This window comes from Mastacembelus armatus, chromosome 6 (assembly GCF_900324485.2).
Source record: "Mastacembelus armatus chromosome 6, fMasArm1.2, whole genome shotgun sequence".
Lineage (NCBI taxonomy): Eukaryota > Metazoa > Chordata > Actinopteri > Synbranchiformes > Mastacembelidae > Mastacembelus > Mastacembelus armatus.
The window spans coordinates 2,254,709-2,271,545 of record NC_046638.1 but is presented as its reverse complement, the minus strand read 5'-3'; the positions used below and the strand labels follow the sequence as shown (position 1 = coordinate 2,271,545).

Below are 16,837 nucleotides of genomic sequence, written 5' to 3'. Positions count from 1 at the left end.
TGTCAAAAACACACACACACACACACACACACACACACACACACACACACACACACACACACACACACACACACACACACACACACACACACACAGTTGACACACAGAAATCCTCCAACCAGCTCTGCTTCACTCACCAACAGACACTTCATCTGTTCAGTTCCAGCACCCAGAACAACGTCAAGGTGCCCTTCTGCTTCTGAAACGTTAACGCAGCTTCAGCAGCAGCTTGTTGTTTTTCTGTGCTGTGTGTTGATGCTGCTGTTTAAAGACGCCATGATGAGCAGTAACGTTATCGCTCTTTGTTTTTTACTGCACATGTCTAAAGGTTCAATAATAGCACTTTATTTTTGTGGTCTGATGTTTTCTGAAAGAAATGAGTCAGAGACATATTTTTTAACCTTTAAACCAGGAAGATCTTAGTTTTATGACTAGAAACATCAGTGGATAATCAGCTCTAAAACTAAACATTGTTCTATATTCAGAAATCAATTGACATGAATAATGTCGCTGATGGATCATTTTCTCATTTTGACTCTCAAATCTGAGCAGGATAAAGCAAATGCCTTATTTTCTGGATATGAACAATGACCATCAACCATTTTTACACACCGTCTCTTCTTTACTTTCCTTCTGAGAGACATCAATAATTGATTCATTTGGTTCAGCTGTTATAACATTCAGTAGTAGATTTTTCCCATTAAAGCCTGTGAGAGAGAGACACTCGGTAACATGGAGGGAAAATGACGAAGGCAGAGATGGAGAGAGAGCGGCAGACAGAGAGAAAATGGATTGAAGATCGAGCAGAGGGAGGTGGAGGGAGATGGAGAGAGGTGGAGGGAGGTGGAGAGAGATGGAGGGAGGTGGAGGGAGATGGAGAGAGATGAGGGAGGTGGAGAGAGATGGAGGGAGATGGAGAGAGGGGGAGGGAGGTGGAGGGAGGTGGAGGGAGATGGAAAAGAGATGGAGGGAGATGGAGGGAGATGGAGAGAGATGAGGGAGATGGAGGGAGGTGGAGGGAGATGGAGAGAGATGAGGGAGGTGGAGAGAGATGGAGGGAGATGGAGAGAGGGGGAGGGAGATGGAGGGAGGGGGAGGGAGATGGAGAGAGGTGGAGAGAGGTGGAGGGAGATGGAGGGAGGTGGAGAGAGGTGGAGAGAGGTGGAGGGAGATGGAAAAGAGATGGAGGGAGATGGAGAGAGATGAGGGAGATGGAGGGAGGTGGAGGGAGATGGAGAGAGATGAGGGAGGTGGAGAGGTGGAGAGAGATGGAGGGAGATGGAGAGAGGGGGAGGGAGATGGAGAGAGGGGGAGGGAGATGGAGAGAGGTGGAGAGAGGTGGAGGGAGATGGAGGGAGGTGGAGAGAGGTGGAGAGAGGTGGAGGGAGATGGAAAAGAGATGGAGGGAGATGGAGAGAGATGAGGGAGATGGAGAGAGGGGGAGGGAGATGGAGAGAGGTGGAGAGAGGTGGAGGGAGATGGAGGGAGGTGGAGAGAGGTGGAGGGAGATGGAGAGAGATGGAGGGAGGTGGAGAGAGGTGGAGGGAGATGGAGGGAGGTGGAGAGAGGTGGAGGGAGATGGAGAGAGATGGAGGGAGGTGGAGGGAGATGGAGAGAGGGGGAGGGAGGTGGAGGGAGGTGGAGGGAGGTGGAGAGAGGTGGAGCGCTTGGCTGCTGCTCGCCCTGATTTTCATGCCAGACTATAGTTCACTCTTTTCCCTGACTCACCGAGACCAGAACTACAGTAGATAAAGCAGATAAAGGAGATCGAAGGCAGCAAAACAGAAGCAGCAGCAGACAGGAAGAAGGATTACTGCAATATGCTGTGACTCATACAGAACCATTAACACTGGAACCGCTCTGGTTCTGTGGCCAACCTTTGTCTGGTCCCAGTCAGCAATTTCAAACTGGTGTAAAACTCATGTTTCCACAGTGTTAAACTATATTTTGTATTTATTCATATTTCAAACAGCAGCAACATTCGTGGAAAAGCTGCAGGAGTTCTGGTTTGTTAAAAGTCCGAACCACAGCACAGACCAAAAACCAGAATCAAAAATCATCATCATTCCTGTTAACTACATTTAATTACTGATGATTTTCTATTGTTGCTATAATGATTTGAATCAAAAGTGTCAGTACAAAGATCTAAAAATACTCCACTACGTTTGAAAATGATCAGAAACGTTATGACTGTAGTGTTTTGGATAGTTTTCTTCTCTGGGCTAATAAACATGAACGAACCTCTGATTTAATCTTCATCATGTATTTTTGTCAAATCAGACCAGAAGAGCAGCAAACCACATTTTCTGCATCTGACTCTATTTTGAATGGATCAACTAAATGTTTTAGAACCTGCTGCTGCTGTAGTGACATATAATATATGCTGATTCAGATTCATTTAGACTCAACCTGATTATTATTTAGCCAAAAATCTTCATCTGGGAAAATGTTTTGGCTTCAGCTTCCCCACAGCAACCTGGCTCAGTTGCCAGATCCTGGTGCAAATGCATCCAAACTGATTTGTAAAGTCCTTTCATCCACCAAATAGCGTTTGTTAGCTCTGATTCTACTGTTGGCTCAGTGCTGCAGTGAACACAGACTCGGGTTGCCAGTTTTGTACCTTTGAGGCGGATGGTGATGCACTGGCTGAGAGGCTTTCGGACCAGGTCCCAGGGGGATAAAGGCAGTTCCTGACCTGGCAACCACTCAGTATCTCCTGAAAGAGAAAAGCCGAAACAGAAACACCAGGATGGTAAGACTCAAAAAACAAACAGGTTGCTTTTTTTGCTTTTTTTTTGCTTTGATAAGTTCACTTGTTAATTTCTGACCTTCACAATAAAAGCATTTTGGAAGAGAGAAAATAGATTAGTGATGCTCTGACACCACGACCTGAGCGGGTCTTAACTTACAGCTGCAGTCTGATGTAGGTCTAATGACCAAACTACGCTGAGCTCACTCTAAGTTCACTTCATAATAAACACGACTCAGAGAGTTTTATGTTCATCTGATGTTACAAGTGCAAAAATAAAAAAGGAGAATTGAAAATGTCACTACAGACAGAGCTTCGCACGTCGTCAGCTTTGTTCTGCAGACGTGAGAAATTTTTTTTTTTTAAAAAAAGCTATTTGGCAAATTAGCAGAGGGGCTGACGATGCAGCCGGAGGCTCGGTGACAGATGAGAGGGCAGCTCTGCTCTCCACAGTGAAGCAGTAAAACTTCCAGGAGCCGGAGTTTCATTCCGGCGTGCTGACGACGAACTTTTGCTGACGTCCTTTTTGTACTGCAAAGTCCCCAAACTATCGCTGCACTCCTGTTTCATCCCTCAGAGGTTCCTCACTAATTGGACATCAAGCTTTAGGAATAATGAGCTTTACTTCACGCTGAGTTTGCCTTTTTACAAAGCAACTAATGTATTTACAGAGGAGGAAACACTAATGCTGCCAGAAACCAGCGCTACCTAATTATGTTTACTGTCTATTAAATGTAGAGAGTCCATCAGAAAACACCCATCATCATCTTCAAAGACATTATTCCCAAAATCAAAGATATTCAGTTTGTAATCGTAGCAAGAAAAAATACACCGAGAAGCTAAAGACAGAGAATATTTGTTTTGTTGAAAATCTAAAAGTCAAACATCCCATTAACTATCACATACGACCCAGTGGAACCAGTGGATTTCCAGGATTTAGGCTTAAAATAAAATACGTCATTGATCGATCATTGCCAATAAATTATTAACTGATGTTTCCACTTCTTATACTTTTGTCACTTCCAGGTATAATATTCTGTACGCTATAAAGCACGCACACACACACACACACACACAGACACACACACACACACACAGAGGGAACTGGATCTTATATGCAGACACACACCAACACCAGTGTCTGCAGTTTGTTTCCAGTCGACAGAGAAAACAGACATTTTCTCCTAAACCGGCATCGTCCTCCCATCTCATCCATTATTCATCCTTCCACTGCTCGTGCTTTCTTTCATCATCATCATCATCATCATCATCATCATCATGATGCCAGTGTTTGTTCTGGTTTCATGGAAAAAGAGATGTGAACGTGTGAAACAACAAACAGGACACACACTCGAGCAGACCTGGCTCAGGATATGGATTTCCTTTTTATCAGTCTGGGACTCAGACAGACCTGCACTGCGACACACACACACACACACGTTTCATACACATGCAACTCTAACCCTGAAGCAAACACACACTGATGACATCTGATCACCAGAGAGACAGAAACAACATACACACACCCACATGCTGGACAGATGAATTATTCATCAGGTCCATGTGTGTGAAGCTTTGACCGTCGACCAAACAGAAACCGGCTCATCTGACACTGAACATCTTATTTCAGCCAAACTCACCAGCAACACAAATATAAAGACGTCACAGCTTGATGAGAAACAGTAAAGTCAGAAACATAAAAAAGCCAGTTCATATTTCTTAAAACATTTAAAGGGCCAGTTCCCCAAAATAACAAAACATATTCTCTTTTACCTACAGTTCAACACAAACGACACGGTTAGTGTTGAATCTACTTTCTAATCTAATGTGGATTAACCCGCGGTTCTGGTTTCCTACTGTAACACTTTCATCAATAACAAGCAGATATTTCATTTTTCAGCTGCTGTGAGTAAGAGAGGCAGAAAAAGAGGGAAGGGAGGATGATGAAAGGATCAAACGGAGGTGGTAAAAGATGGAGAAACAAACAATAGAAAAGTGAAGGCAGACATAAAAGTCTGGTGTCTCCTCACCGATAAGAAAGGAGGAGATGCTGGTGGGGCCGAGGCCTAATGGGGGGCGCTGCGCCTCCTCCCTGGCTGTCTGACAGTCTCCACACAGGATGTACAGGTGGGAGGTGAAGGCATGGCTGAGGGCGGCGCTCAGCTGAGCCCAGCGCGTCGACCGGTCGACCGACACTCTGCCCAGCACTATGTAGCTGATGCTGCCCCCCCTCACCTCCTCCTCCAGAGCCTCCACCGGACACATGGAGCCTGCTCCTCCTGCACCGCAGCACTGGAGCCGGACCAGGACCCGGTACGAGTCTGGAGGAGAAGCAGAAGGTCTTTAGTGCGACGAATTAATAAACACAGTGATTTAATATTAAAGTTTGTAATGACTGATAACAGTCAGGGGCCAGTGAGGACACTGAGAATTTAGTTCCTGAACGCATCATGTTACGATGCTGAAAAAGCAACAGTAAAGGGATATTTAGAAAGAATCCTCATAATTCAACATTATCACAACTCTCAGAGAAACTAAATATGACTGGAAACACCCAGGCTGTCAACTCGTGCACGCACACACACACACACACACACACACACACACACACACACACACACACACACACACACACACACACACACTTACAGAGGTTTTCAAGTAGATCTTTGCAGTCGTCAGTTGCCACGTCGTGAATAGTGCGATTACATTTATCCCTTCTCTCGATGTCCTGGTCACTGTGGCTGCACAGGACCTCCAGACACTCCTACACACACAGACACACACACACACAGACACACACACACACACACACACACACACACACACACACACACACACACACACACACACAGATCACAATCACAAATCTATTTGATAAAGAAGCTCTCCCATGGTCTCGGTGTTTAACGTGTGCAGGATATACATAACACGTAACGTGCATTTTAGCAACACAAGCACTCGTGTGCCCTGCAAACACACATCAGTGCCTGGACTTCATTTATATTCCATTCAGACACTCAGTCTAGACTAATCTGGTGTCTCCTGCATTCGTTTATGTTGGGTGGAACGTTCCCAGGCAGCAAGGTCGGCGGTCCCATTATCCTGCCACTGCGGAGACGGATGGCAGGGCCGGACATTAGTGGAAGATATGGTGGACTGACTATGAGCTGTAGTGTAGTGTACATAAACACACAGAGCAGTGGAAACATTTTAGCATCACTGCTGAGGAGCAGCACTGTGAAAGCATTTTTGGCCACTGGGGGGCAGACAGACACACAGCTCTGAGGTTTAATCCACTTATAAAGTTAATATAATTAATATGTTAATGAACAGTTGGTGATTTTAACATCCAGACGCCTCAGAGCACATCAACTTTTATTTAGGGCTAACTGATGCCAAAACATTAGGCTAAATAAGGCTGAAAATCTCTGCAGAGCTGTGTAACCTGCCACTTTCACATTGCACATCACTGATGCACATTTTGTGAAGAACAAGTCACCTTGAGGCCCAGGGCAGCGGCCATGTGTGCAGCTGTCCAGCCATCGCTGTTGGCCTGGTTCAGCAGGGCAGCAGGCAGTGCCAGTGTCCCGGGGGTGTCAGGGGTCACATTGGGGTCACCCTGAGACCGGTAGCAGAGGAGGAGACGCAGTATGTGCACGTGTCCTGAACGCACCGTGGCGTGGAGAGCTGTACAGCCGTCCTGCAGAGGGTAAAGGAGAGTTTAAATCCATGGTCCCTGAGCGTCTGTACAGACGGTTTGCAGTTGCTGACTAGTGGATTATTATTTTATTAATAACCTCATTGACAGGTTCATCAAGAAAATGTTAGAAATTACTGAAAAATGTGAGATATTTTAAATATTTTATAAAATGCAGGTCTATAAAACAACTCATTTTAAAGAGTTTATTTTATTTTTTTAAACCACATCCAAAATAATCATCAGGATAAAGAATAAAACCTGAGAATAATGAGCTCTGACTGTAATATCCCAGTTTACTCCTCCTCCTCCATGTTGAATCATTTCGTTCGACCCAACACACTGGCCGACATTTTCAGGAGTCTAAAAATACCTCTGTGCTGACGAGGTCGGATGTGCTATAGAGGCTCAGGCTCAGCAGGGAAGCCAGGCTAAATGCAGAACAAAGCAGGTAACTATATAAGGTCCCATCACTGTTGCCATGGCAACCCGCAGGCTCCTATGGTTACGACGGAGAACCGGGAAGCCCCTACTTCAGTGAGCTCGTACCAATCAGACGACCAAACCCCTGAGAACAGTTAAGACCCTTAATGTGAAGCAGGAGCAGCAGAACAAAGTGTGAAACAGAGAACAGCGTCAGCACGAAGCGACAGAACAACAGGACGATTCCGGTTCCTTTCTAAAAGACACTGATGGGACGGTTTACCTGTGTTTTTTCTTTCTGTCTAAAGAAACAGGATCCGCAACAGTCAAACTAAAAGCTTCATTTATGTGTCCCACTTGTACTTGATCCAAAAGTTATACAAATGTAAAAGACCAAGAATAGTCTCTGCACAAACAAACCAGATCTGTGAAAACAACTTTGGTAAAAGTTCAAACTGATTTTAAACACAGGTGACAAATTAAACTCTGGAACATTCTGACTATTTATCAGAGAAGCTGCTTTTGCTCCATAACACAAACTAAATCTCATCTGTACACAAAAACAAACCACTGATCCAGGAGCAGCCTGGACGGTTCATGGTGGACAACCAGCTCAGTGAATCTCCGTCTTCAGGACTACATGTAGAGCAAGTGGAGGAGCAGACTTACCGTGGTGGTGTGGGAGCGATCGGCTCCGGCGCTCAGCAGGACCCGGACGCAGTCCAGGCTTCCCGCCTCACAGGCCAGGAAGAGGGAGGTCTGGCCCTCCGCCGCCACGTCCACGGCAGCTCCTGCAGCCAGAAGAGCCTCCACGCAGCTGGGGAGGAGGAGGGCAGCATGAGCATCACACTCACTCTCTCAGAGGTTACAAACACACACTGCACACGGTTCAATCATGAAACATACACTGGCCTGACAGACATCGACCTGGTGACGTGTTCTTGGTGATTCCTTTATTATAGTTATTAATTATTAATTTATTTCAATACATTTTTATTTTTATTGCCACTTGGACCATAACTAATTTTAGACAATAAAAATCGACATTTCAGTTGAAGGCCAATACAACACGTCTTACAAAACTTATTTTTCCATATAAAACATATAGGACACCTAGAGATAAGGAAATAAGGGCAAGAAATAAAGATACAAGCTCATTAAAGTTCAGACCATGGACACACCTGTTCACACACAAGGGACGACATCAGTCGAAGTCAATCAGTGAAGCAGAACGACTGCAGCTCTGACCAGCTCAGGAAAACTGATCCTGTCACTGAGTCACGGCCACAGAAAACCAGTTAACCCCATAAATTAAACCCTGTGTGTGTGTGTGTGTGTGTGTGTGTGTGTGTGTGTGTGTGTGTGTGTGTGCCAGCATGCCTCCTGGATATCCCCACTCTATAAATAACACCGTGATCAGATATTACAACACTGCACATTCCCCAGCTGGTCCTGGGCATCGTGTTTTTTGGTGCACACACACACATGCATATACACACACACACACACACCATCTAACGGAGCCTCTCTGGCTGTGTGCTGGGATCTATTCTGCCAATACATCAGGATCAGTATGAGTCGATGCCGTTTGCAGTGCAGGAGCGTTCACAGAGGAGAGTCTCAGGTTGCCCAGTTTAAATCCTGAACTGGGTTTATTTTATCTGAGGAAAATCAGCCTGTAGAGCTTCATGACGCAGAGCTGATGTCAACCTGTGCACCACAGTGCCACTGCACCTGGTACCGACCAGCCAAGCTGGTTCCAAAATGTTTTCTGGACAGATGGTACCACAGTTGAGGCAAAACAAAATTCACCATGTTTGTTTCTCTGATAACTTAGTTCAGTTTCTCTACTGCTGATTTTGACTTTCATGATGAAAAATGCTGATTTATGGGTTTAATTAAACTGTTTTTATTCCAGCTTGTGCACAAAGATGCCAGACCAGGGTACAGAACCTGCAGCAGTACAGGGAAGACCTGTATGAGCTCACCCGCTGTGGCCGTGTGCAGCAGCGACGTGCAAAGGTGTGAATCCATTTTCATCGGAAGCATCAGCAGGCGATCCTGAAGACAGCAGCAGCTTCACACACTCTGACAGAGAAATGACAGAGAGTGAGACAATGCAGTTACTTTCTGTGGTGAAACCTGAACGAAGATCTGGATCATTAGATGGGAGCCGGCAGAAGCAGTGACAACCTACATCCTGAAACTAGAATCTCAGGTTGAATGATCCCAGTCATACACTGCACGAAGCAGAGGATTGTACCAGCTTTATCTTATTGCCTTGGATCCTGCTGGTGCTGAGACAGCAGGTGAATCAGTGTTTGTGAAAGAGAGCAGCTTATGAATTATTTGTTTTTGTGATACAGTCCTTAACTCTGGTCTTCAAGGGCCACTGACCCACTTGTTTTCCAAACTAAGGACTGGAGTTGGCTCCCCCTGCCTCACAGCCTTCTCTCTGCCTGGTGTTCTGTAATAAATATAAATACATCAACGATATCTGCCTTGATGTTCCACTACTACAGTTCCTATGAGTCTCAGCCACAGAAATGGTCCTTTGGCTTTGTTAAAACAAGAAATCAAAGAAGATGAGGTACTCTGTGGGACAGTAGGCTGGAGAAGGGTCTTTTCGTGGGGCCCTGAAGATTTATGACGTCATGGCCTGACGACGGCCTCTCTGGAGCCGCACGACAGGACAAGAACCCAGACAGGGACTAGGTTCCATACTGCAGGAATGTTCTCCCATTTCTTGGCACATTCCATCATTTACCTTGGAAACTTTCACGGAGATGTGACACTGAAAGCTGGTGGAGCACAGAAGCCAGGCAGGACTTCAGTTCCCTAGTCCACATGTACAAAAACAGCTTCACATAGTCCACATGTAAATGCAGCCAGTGTACAGCACCTCAGGTACTAAGAGTAGAACACAGTACATCTTGGTAATAACAGCCTGGATTGTCTTTGCTGAGGTAAATGCATGACTCTATCATTATGGGAAGGTTTGTGGTATTTCATATTCTCACACTGAACCCTGGACTGTCTCAGCGTGGATTTAAACATATAAACATGTGTGTGTGTTGGATTTAGAAGTGTATCATTTCAATATGGAAAGAGCAGAGGAGGAGAGGTAAGGAGTTCACAAATGATTGGATCAGGAAGGAAACGTCTTGGGAAAAGGAAGGACGATGAAATATTGATGGGCGGAGGACTATGGTCTGTGTGTGTGTGTGTGTGTGTGTGAGAGAGTGTGTGTCCTCTCTGTGTTGGCCAACACACAGGTTTCAGTACAGCTGTTCTTAAGCTGCATTAGTTGTGTTCATACATCAGTGCTCCTCAAACTGACTGACTGAGTGTTACTAAACATCTCAGCAGGGAGGTGCATCCTGATAGGCCTGCTGTTTGTTTGTGTGTGTGTGTGTGTGTGTGTGTGTGTGTGTGTGTGTGTGTGTGTGTGTGTGTGTGTGTGTGAGAGAGTGTGTGTGTGTGAGAGAGATGTAGGTCTACCAGCATTAATTATTCTATGTGTGTGACTGCATTCAAGGCAGTGCTTGTATGGGTAATTTACTGTGTGTGTGTGTGTGTGTGTGTCAGCTAAACGAGTGTGTAGCTGACGTGTGTGTATAGGTCCCAGCCCTGACATGACAGTCCATCTCATTTAATGGCAGCCAACATAATGGGATCAGCTGCAGCTCTCACACAATTACAGCCTGTGCAACAGCAAATATTCACCAGCTCCAGGTCACACGGCTGCTACACAACATGGATCTGTCGGGCCATAGTTCCCCGAGTTAAACCAGTTAAACCAGTTTAACCATTTTACCTTTAGGTTGCACAAATAAAAAAATAAAAAAAATAACATCAAGTCTCATATCAACTACACATAAAGTCCACTGCCTGCTACAGGAGATTAACAGTAAATTCAGGGTTTACTTCATCAACATGTCTGTGTCCTTTCTGTGTTTGGCTAATACCTCTTTAAAAAAATCTGTCAGCAGCTGTGTATCAGCTGAACCAGGGGTAGTCTGAGCACTTCACCTAATGCAAACGGAGCCCTGTTATTTAAACAAACCACAAACTGAGCATTAGCATCTCATTGAATTTAAAATCTCAATCTCAGACCATGTTCCTGCAGAGACGATCAGCTGTGGTCAAAGAAGCTGGTGGCAGGGAGGTTTTCTAGTTGGACTTATCCAACCTACGAATGTGTCAGCTTGGATTATAACAGTGAGATGACATCAATCGACACCTGCGCCATCTTCACTTCTGTCACTCAAACGTCAAACAGCCAATCGGGTGAACTGAACGTCAATTACCTGTGTGTCCGTTCTGAGCAGCAGCAAACAAGGCAGAGGTTTGGTTGTGGTCGTGGTAGAGGAGGTGGTCTTGGTCAAGGTGATTGGGCTTGTTCTCCATGGAGGTGGTAGAAGTGATGGTGGTGGTAGAAGTGGTGGTAGTGGTGATGGTGTTGGTGGTCGGGTCAGGTTGGTTAAGCAGCATTGACAATAAAGTGACATTTCCCTGGGAAGCAGCTTGGAGGAGCAGGGGGCGCCCGCCGTCCAGGGCAGCAGGCCCACCGCCGCTTAGAGAGGAGACTACGGAGGGACACCAGCCTGCAGGGGGGAGGAGGAGCAGGAGCAGCACAGGTTAAACCAGGACGAGGAACAGCAGGAGGAAGAGGAAGCAACTAGAAGTGCTGAGTGTGGGAGAGCATGGGTGTGGAGAGGCGAAGGGAAGGAAAGCACACATGAGTTTCTCTCACACACACACGCGCACACACGCACACACACACACACAGCAGTGCAGTCCCTTTTGTCTGAGCAGCAGGTAGCTAATAAATAAACATCTGAGGTGGACACAATAGGAATGTGAACCCCAGCAGACGACCATCAGCTGAATATAAGCTCACGCTGAGCAAAAATATTACTAAACCTCCTCAGGTGTTTATTTTACATTAATGGAGATTAGCATAATGCCCGACTGAACATAGAATATGTTCAAATAAATATCTACAGTATTTCGGACTGATGTGACAGAGCAGCCATAAGAAAACAAGCAGGTAAAGTAAAGTCTGAATATCTGAACATGCATCTAATGCAGCATTTCATTTTACTCGACTTTCAGGAAGTACCGATCTGAAGACCATGAGTGTGTGTCTGCTCGGTGAACTTATTTGAATCTGTCAAAACAATACCACAGAAATCAAAGGTTAAAACAAGCCTCCCACTTAATGCTAGGTTGTGTTGCTTCAGCCTGAAGCTATTCTTTGCTAAATGTCTTGTGGTGGCAAGTTATGCTCTGAACAAATCAGCAAGATTACAACAGGATTACGGAAGCAATCGTTAAAGAGGTCTAGCAACATACCAAGGTTTTATAGCAGCCTTAGCTGCAACTCATCCAGGAAAACTGTGGTTTTAACTCCACACACTTTACACTTTGTCTAACGTCTCCCTCCTTTTAAATCTGCTGGGAGAAAAACATCTTATGCAGTGATTACACTGGCCTAAAAATTCAATCCCATAATGCCTTGTGGTTGACTATTAAACAGAAATATTATTCCTAGGATTTAGTCAGGGGTCACCAACCCCCCGAGAGTCACTGCCCTGCTTGTTTTCCAGCTAGCCCTGTCATTCCATCTTCTGATTGGCTGAACACACCTGATCCAGGTGATCAGCAGTGAGTAGAGACAAACAGGACAGTGGTAAAGATACTTCCCTGCCTGAATAAACCGCTATATCCTTGGATCCTCTTTAAGAGGAGAACAGAGACAAAACAAAGCTTTTCCAGGGGTTTGTCAAACTACAGGAGCCTCTAATAAAAAGCTCTAATTTAATCAACATGTGAAATGTGCTGCTGCCTGGACAAAAGAGGCTGTCGTCACTGCACTTTACCAGCGAGAGGACAGATAACAGTCATCTCTAACAAATACTCACATTATGTTGTGGAATAATGACAATTCTAGTGCTTTATTTTAAATGACTAAGCACAACAAACAGAGAGATGAAGCAAAGAACTGGAAAAAAGACTAACTAAAGCCCACAGCTGTGCTAAAAGTACAAACTACATCCAGGTTGGGTTAAAATGGTTAGAAAAGGCAGGATGAAAATTCATCTCAGACTGAGGAGAGAGAGAACAAAGTGCAGCAGAGAATCTCTAAAACATGGATAACAGCAGCCATTTCAGCTGCACTTTGTGTCTGAGTGGGTGGTGGTGAGGAAAAGTACAAAAACATATCTGATGCTGACAGGTCAGGTTGCTTCCCCAAAGCGGTCCACAGCTTTATCAGATTTGTAAGTGGGAGATGTTGCAAGTGAATGCAAAGGCTTGTGCCATCACATTTTTTCCTTCTTCTCAGTGTGAAGTAACAAAGCTATCATTATTTCAGTCTCACAGAGACGGAGGGTGACACTGCTCTCAGACGGCCCATGTTTCCATTGACGGCCTCATCTGCACTTGTCAGGCTGTTTTACGTTTTACGACCATCTACAAAAACCTTATTGGAGTGACGAGCATCGTCGACGAACGCGTCAGGGGCGAGCCACATTCTTAATGAATTGGTTTATGCCCTTTCAGGTGTGTTGTTCTTGGAAAGCGTCAATGATCTGCAAACAGGATGCAGCTGCATGTAAAGGACAGGACTTTTCACATTTCACAGGCTTCACAGTTTCACCATCAATGTTACGAAGAAAAGGTCACAGAGAGAAAGAAACAAGCTGTTGGAAGATAAGACAAATTATATGGAGGCAAAACAAAGTGAGCATAGTCTGGGTAATAGGATCATCTGACCCATCATCACCCCCCCCCAGCTGAGGTTCTGACCATGGTGAGTACAAAGTTCCTATTACTGAAGGAAATAATGGCCCAGCAGCTGTAAAGGCACTTCACAAGGTGAATAGAAATGCTAACATACATAGTATAAAGAGAGCTGTCAGGAAACAGGACGGACAGGAGGACAGAGTTAATGGAAGCTGAAACGGGATGCGTGCAGGAAGCAGGAGGTCATGGCATGCTGCTAGAGGTTGGAAAAAGGGAATGGGAAGGAGAGAGCAGCCTCTGGCATCAGCTTCAGAGAGGACAGGGGTTACTGTGAGGAAGGACTGCAAACTGATCTGAATACACGTCCGAAATATGTTTGATTTGCTCAGTTCAGCCTGAAACGCTCTTAATGCTGTGGACAGCTGACCTGGAATCTGTGAGCAAGTGTCAGGCACATCTCGGCGACACGTTGTCAATGTTCTGCCCCTCATACTGACACAGACGTGGCTAATGTGACGATATGGAAGGAGAAAGGTGCCCAGAGGAAGGACGTAATAAGGGCAGAGAAGGAGAGAGCAGTACAGAGAGAATGCAGTGAGCGACACTGGATCTTTAGAGGTAATTTAAGGTCAGTGACATAAAGTGAATCGACCCGTGTGCTATTCTGTGTTTCATTCCTGTGGTTAGACCAGTTTCCCTGTGACCTGATCACTATGCTACGCTAAGCTACGCTCGGATCACAGAAAGACAGTCGAAGAACAGAGGGGGTGGGGAGAACTTGAGGGAGGTGGAGCACGGAGGAGCCCCTTTACCTGATGCTGTTGCCAGGGGGCTGCTTGCTGAGACACGGGGGCTATGGGAGGATGGAGCACTAATGGAGGAGGATGTGGAGGGGGGGGTTATGAAGGAGGGGCTACTGACAGTGGTGGCAGGGCTGATGACTGGGGAGCACTCTGCACATGCTGCTGCCGGCTGCCGCTGAGGGCCCCGGCCAGACCCCGGGGAGCAGGCACCCACCTGAGAGGCCGTCAAGGCTGGGACCAGGTCCAGGGCAGGTTTGGGCGGCAGTTGGGGCGTGGCTGGTTTTAGCCCAGCCCCAGGGGAGCGGCTGCTGTCCCCCACCACCTTGATTGGTGGATGAGGGGGAGAGGGGGTCTGGGAAAGCCCTGGCTTTTTGGGAGGGATAGGGGGAGGATTTCCCCGGTCGATCCTGGCCACCGTGGGAGACTTGAGGCCGATGGGATGGCTCAGGCGGCTGGGAAAAGGGCCTCCCTCTGAGGCAGAGTGGGGCAGGCCTGGACGCAGGGGTCCAGCACCTCCTGCTGTAGGGCTGGTGAAGCGTGAAAGGACCTGTGTTACGGTGTGTCGGGCTTGCTGCTTGGCGGCAAAGTTGTCACGGTTGGTAGGGGAGAGGTCGCGGGCTGGAGGACTCTGGGACGCTGTGCCGTTTTGGTCCTGTTCCTGGAACTTGTAGCGGGCAGCCTGGACACGGGGGCTGACACCACTGGGCAAGTTGTGGGGGGTTTGGCCCTCTGAGCCGTTCTCGGTCTGTGCCAGTCCTCCTGAGCTGCTGTGGACGAGCCCACGACCAGACGTCTTTGGCAGGCTCAGGCCCACATAGTTGGCAGGGGTTGGTTTGATAGGTATAGTAAGGGGGGTCTTCTTGGGACCCTCCACCTCAGTGGGGGGCAGGTCCGTTTGGCAAGATGCTGTTCGAGAACTGATGGGCTCTGTGGCTACGGAAACAGACGTCAGAGCTTTTGCTTTGGGTGGTGTGCTGGTAGCAGCAGGCTCTGCTCCAGCAGCACCATCCTTCTCATCGCCCCGTTCAGTCCTGAGCTGCTCCACCTGCTGCCGCAGACTGTGGCTCTCGGCCTCCTCACGGCCCAGCCTGGCTCGCAGCTGTTCCCGCTCTGTGTCAAACTCCGACAGCTGCTTTTCCATCTTGGCCTCCATCTGTTGGCTACGCTGCCGCTCGGTGCTTAGCTCCTCCTGCAGCCGCCCAGAGGTGCGACTCTCCTCGTCCAGACGAGCCTGCAGCTCGTCGAAGCGCTGCGACTCCTCTACAACCCGTGTGGCGAGCTGCTTGCACTCACGCACCAACATCATCACAATGTGCTTGTTCTTCTCACGCTCATCCTTCAGCTGCGCCGTCAGCTTGCGATGCTCCTGCTCCAGACTTTGGAGCTGCAGCTTCTCCATCTCCAGCTGCAAAAACAAAAAACAAACACAAAGGGTCAAGGGGACAGAAGCACAGATCATTGTTAGACTTCACAGAAAAACTGCTACTAAGAGCATGAGTCTCAACACTCGTGGCACCTGAGCCCTAGAAATCCTTACGGCCAATCAGAGGACACAGGTCATCCTGTGTATCCTGAAAATATCATCCATCACCTGAATATCACTGAAAACTGAGTAAACTAACTACATTCTGGGGTAATGTCAGCTTTCCGGTTTGAGCCAGCCATTAGTCACAAAGCTAAAATGAAGCCCAACAGTTTTCTCAGACAGAGCACAGATGAGTCCAAGCAGACAAAGCAGTTTGATTAAACAGACAGGAAAGGTAGCTGGACATTTACACAAAGTCTTTTCAATAATCCATGAGGCTCTACTCACAGAGACACCGCCCTGGCCTCTATATCTGGAGCGCTGCTGCTATTGTTAGCTTAGAGCCGGCTTCACCGAGGGTAACGGGGTTTAACCTGGGCTCTCCACCCAAATGCCAAGACCCCATCGCTCTAACAAGCCTCAAACAAAACAGTCCAAATCCCACCACCCCTTGTCCCCACAGAGACCCCTCTCTTCCCTCCTCCACGTCCCCTGTTCCAAAACATCAGGACTACATGTCACCACCACCTGATGCTGAGAAGGTGCCAGGGGTTTCTAAGCGAGGCTGTGCGCCTGGGGAATGCCAGTTGTTACTCAAAAGGAGGTGCTATGACTAGCTGCTAATTGGGCGAGGATTAGCCTAATGCCTCTGAAGAACACATTCAGGGATCCTGTGAAAGTGGCGACACAGTGGGCAGTGAAGATTAAGCACAACCTCCCTATAAGAACCATTACTTTTATTTAGTCAGGAAGGTGCACCGCGACAACAAAACAGTAGCAGCCAGATCACGTCCTCCAAGCCGCAGACAGACGCACATTTATCCCCTTTGAATCCAGGACAGGAACCTGAAATGGCAAACACTCAAGCCTCAGACTTTAAGACACGC

At 47.0% G+C, this 16,837-nt stretch overlaps 1 protein-coding gene across 1 annotated transcript in view; it reads right to left on the bottom strand.

Moving 5' to 3' along the window:
* The window catches only part of cttnbp2 (cortactin binding protein 2), a 61,412-nt gene that overhangs the window by 9,873 nt on the left and 34,702 nt on the right, over positions 1–16,837 (bottom strand). The window contains exons 4-11 of the mRNA XM_026311227.2: positions 14,435–15,830; positions 11,183–11,479; positions 8,861–8,960; positions 7,542–7,689; positions 6,252–6,452; positions 5,399–5,516; positions 4,780–5,070; positions 2,621–2,716 (exon numbers count right to left, since the gene is read on the bottom strand). Of these exons, the coding sequence (XP_026167012.1) occupies positions 2,621–2,716; positions 4,780–5,070; positions 5,399–5,516; positions 6,252–6,452; positions 7,542–7,689; positions 8,861–8,960; positions 11,183–11,479; positions 14,435–15,830 (2,647 nt within the window). The remainder of the gene's footprint in view (positions 1–2,620; positions 2,717–4,779; positions 5,071–5,398; positions 5,517–6,251; positions 6,453–7,541; positions 7,690–8,860; positions 8,961–11,182; positions 11,480–14,434; positions 15,831–16,837) is intronic.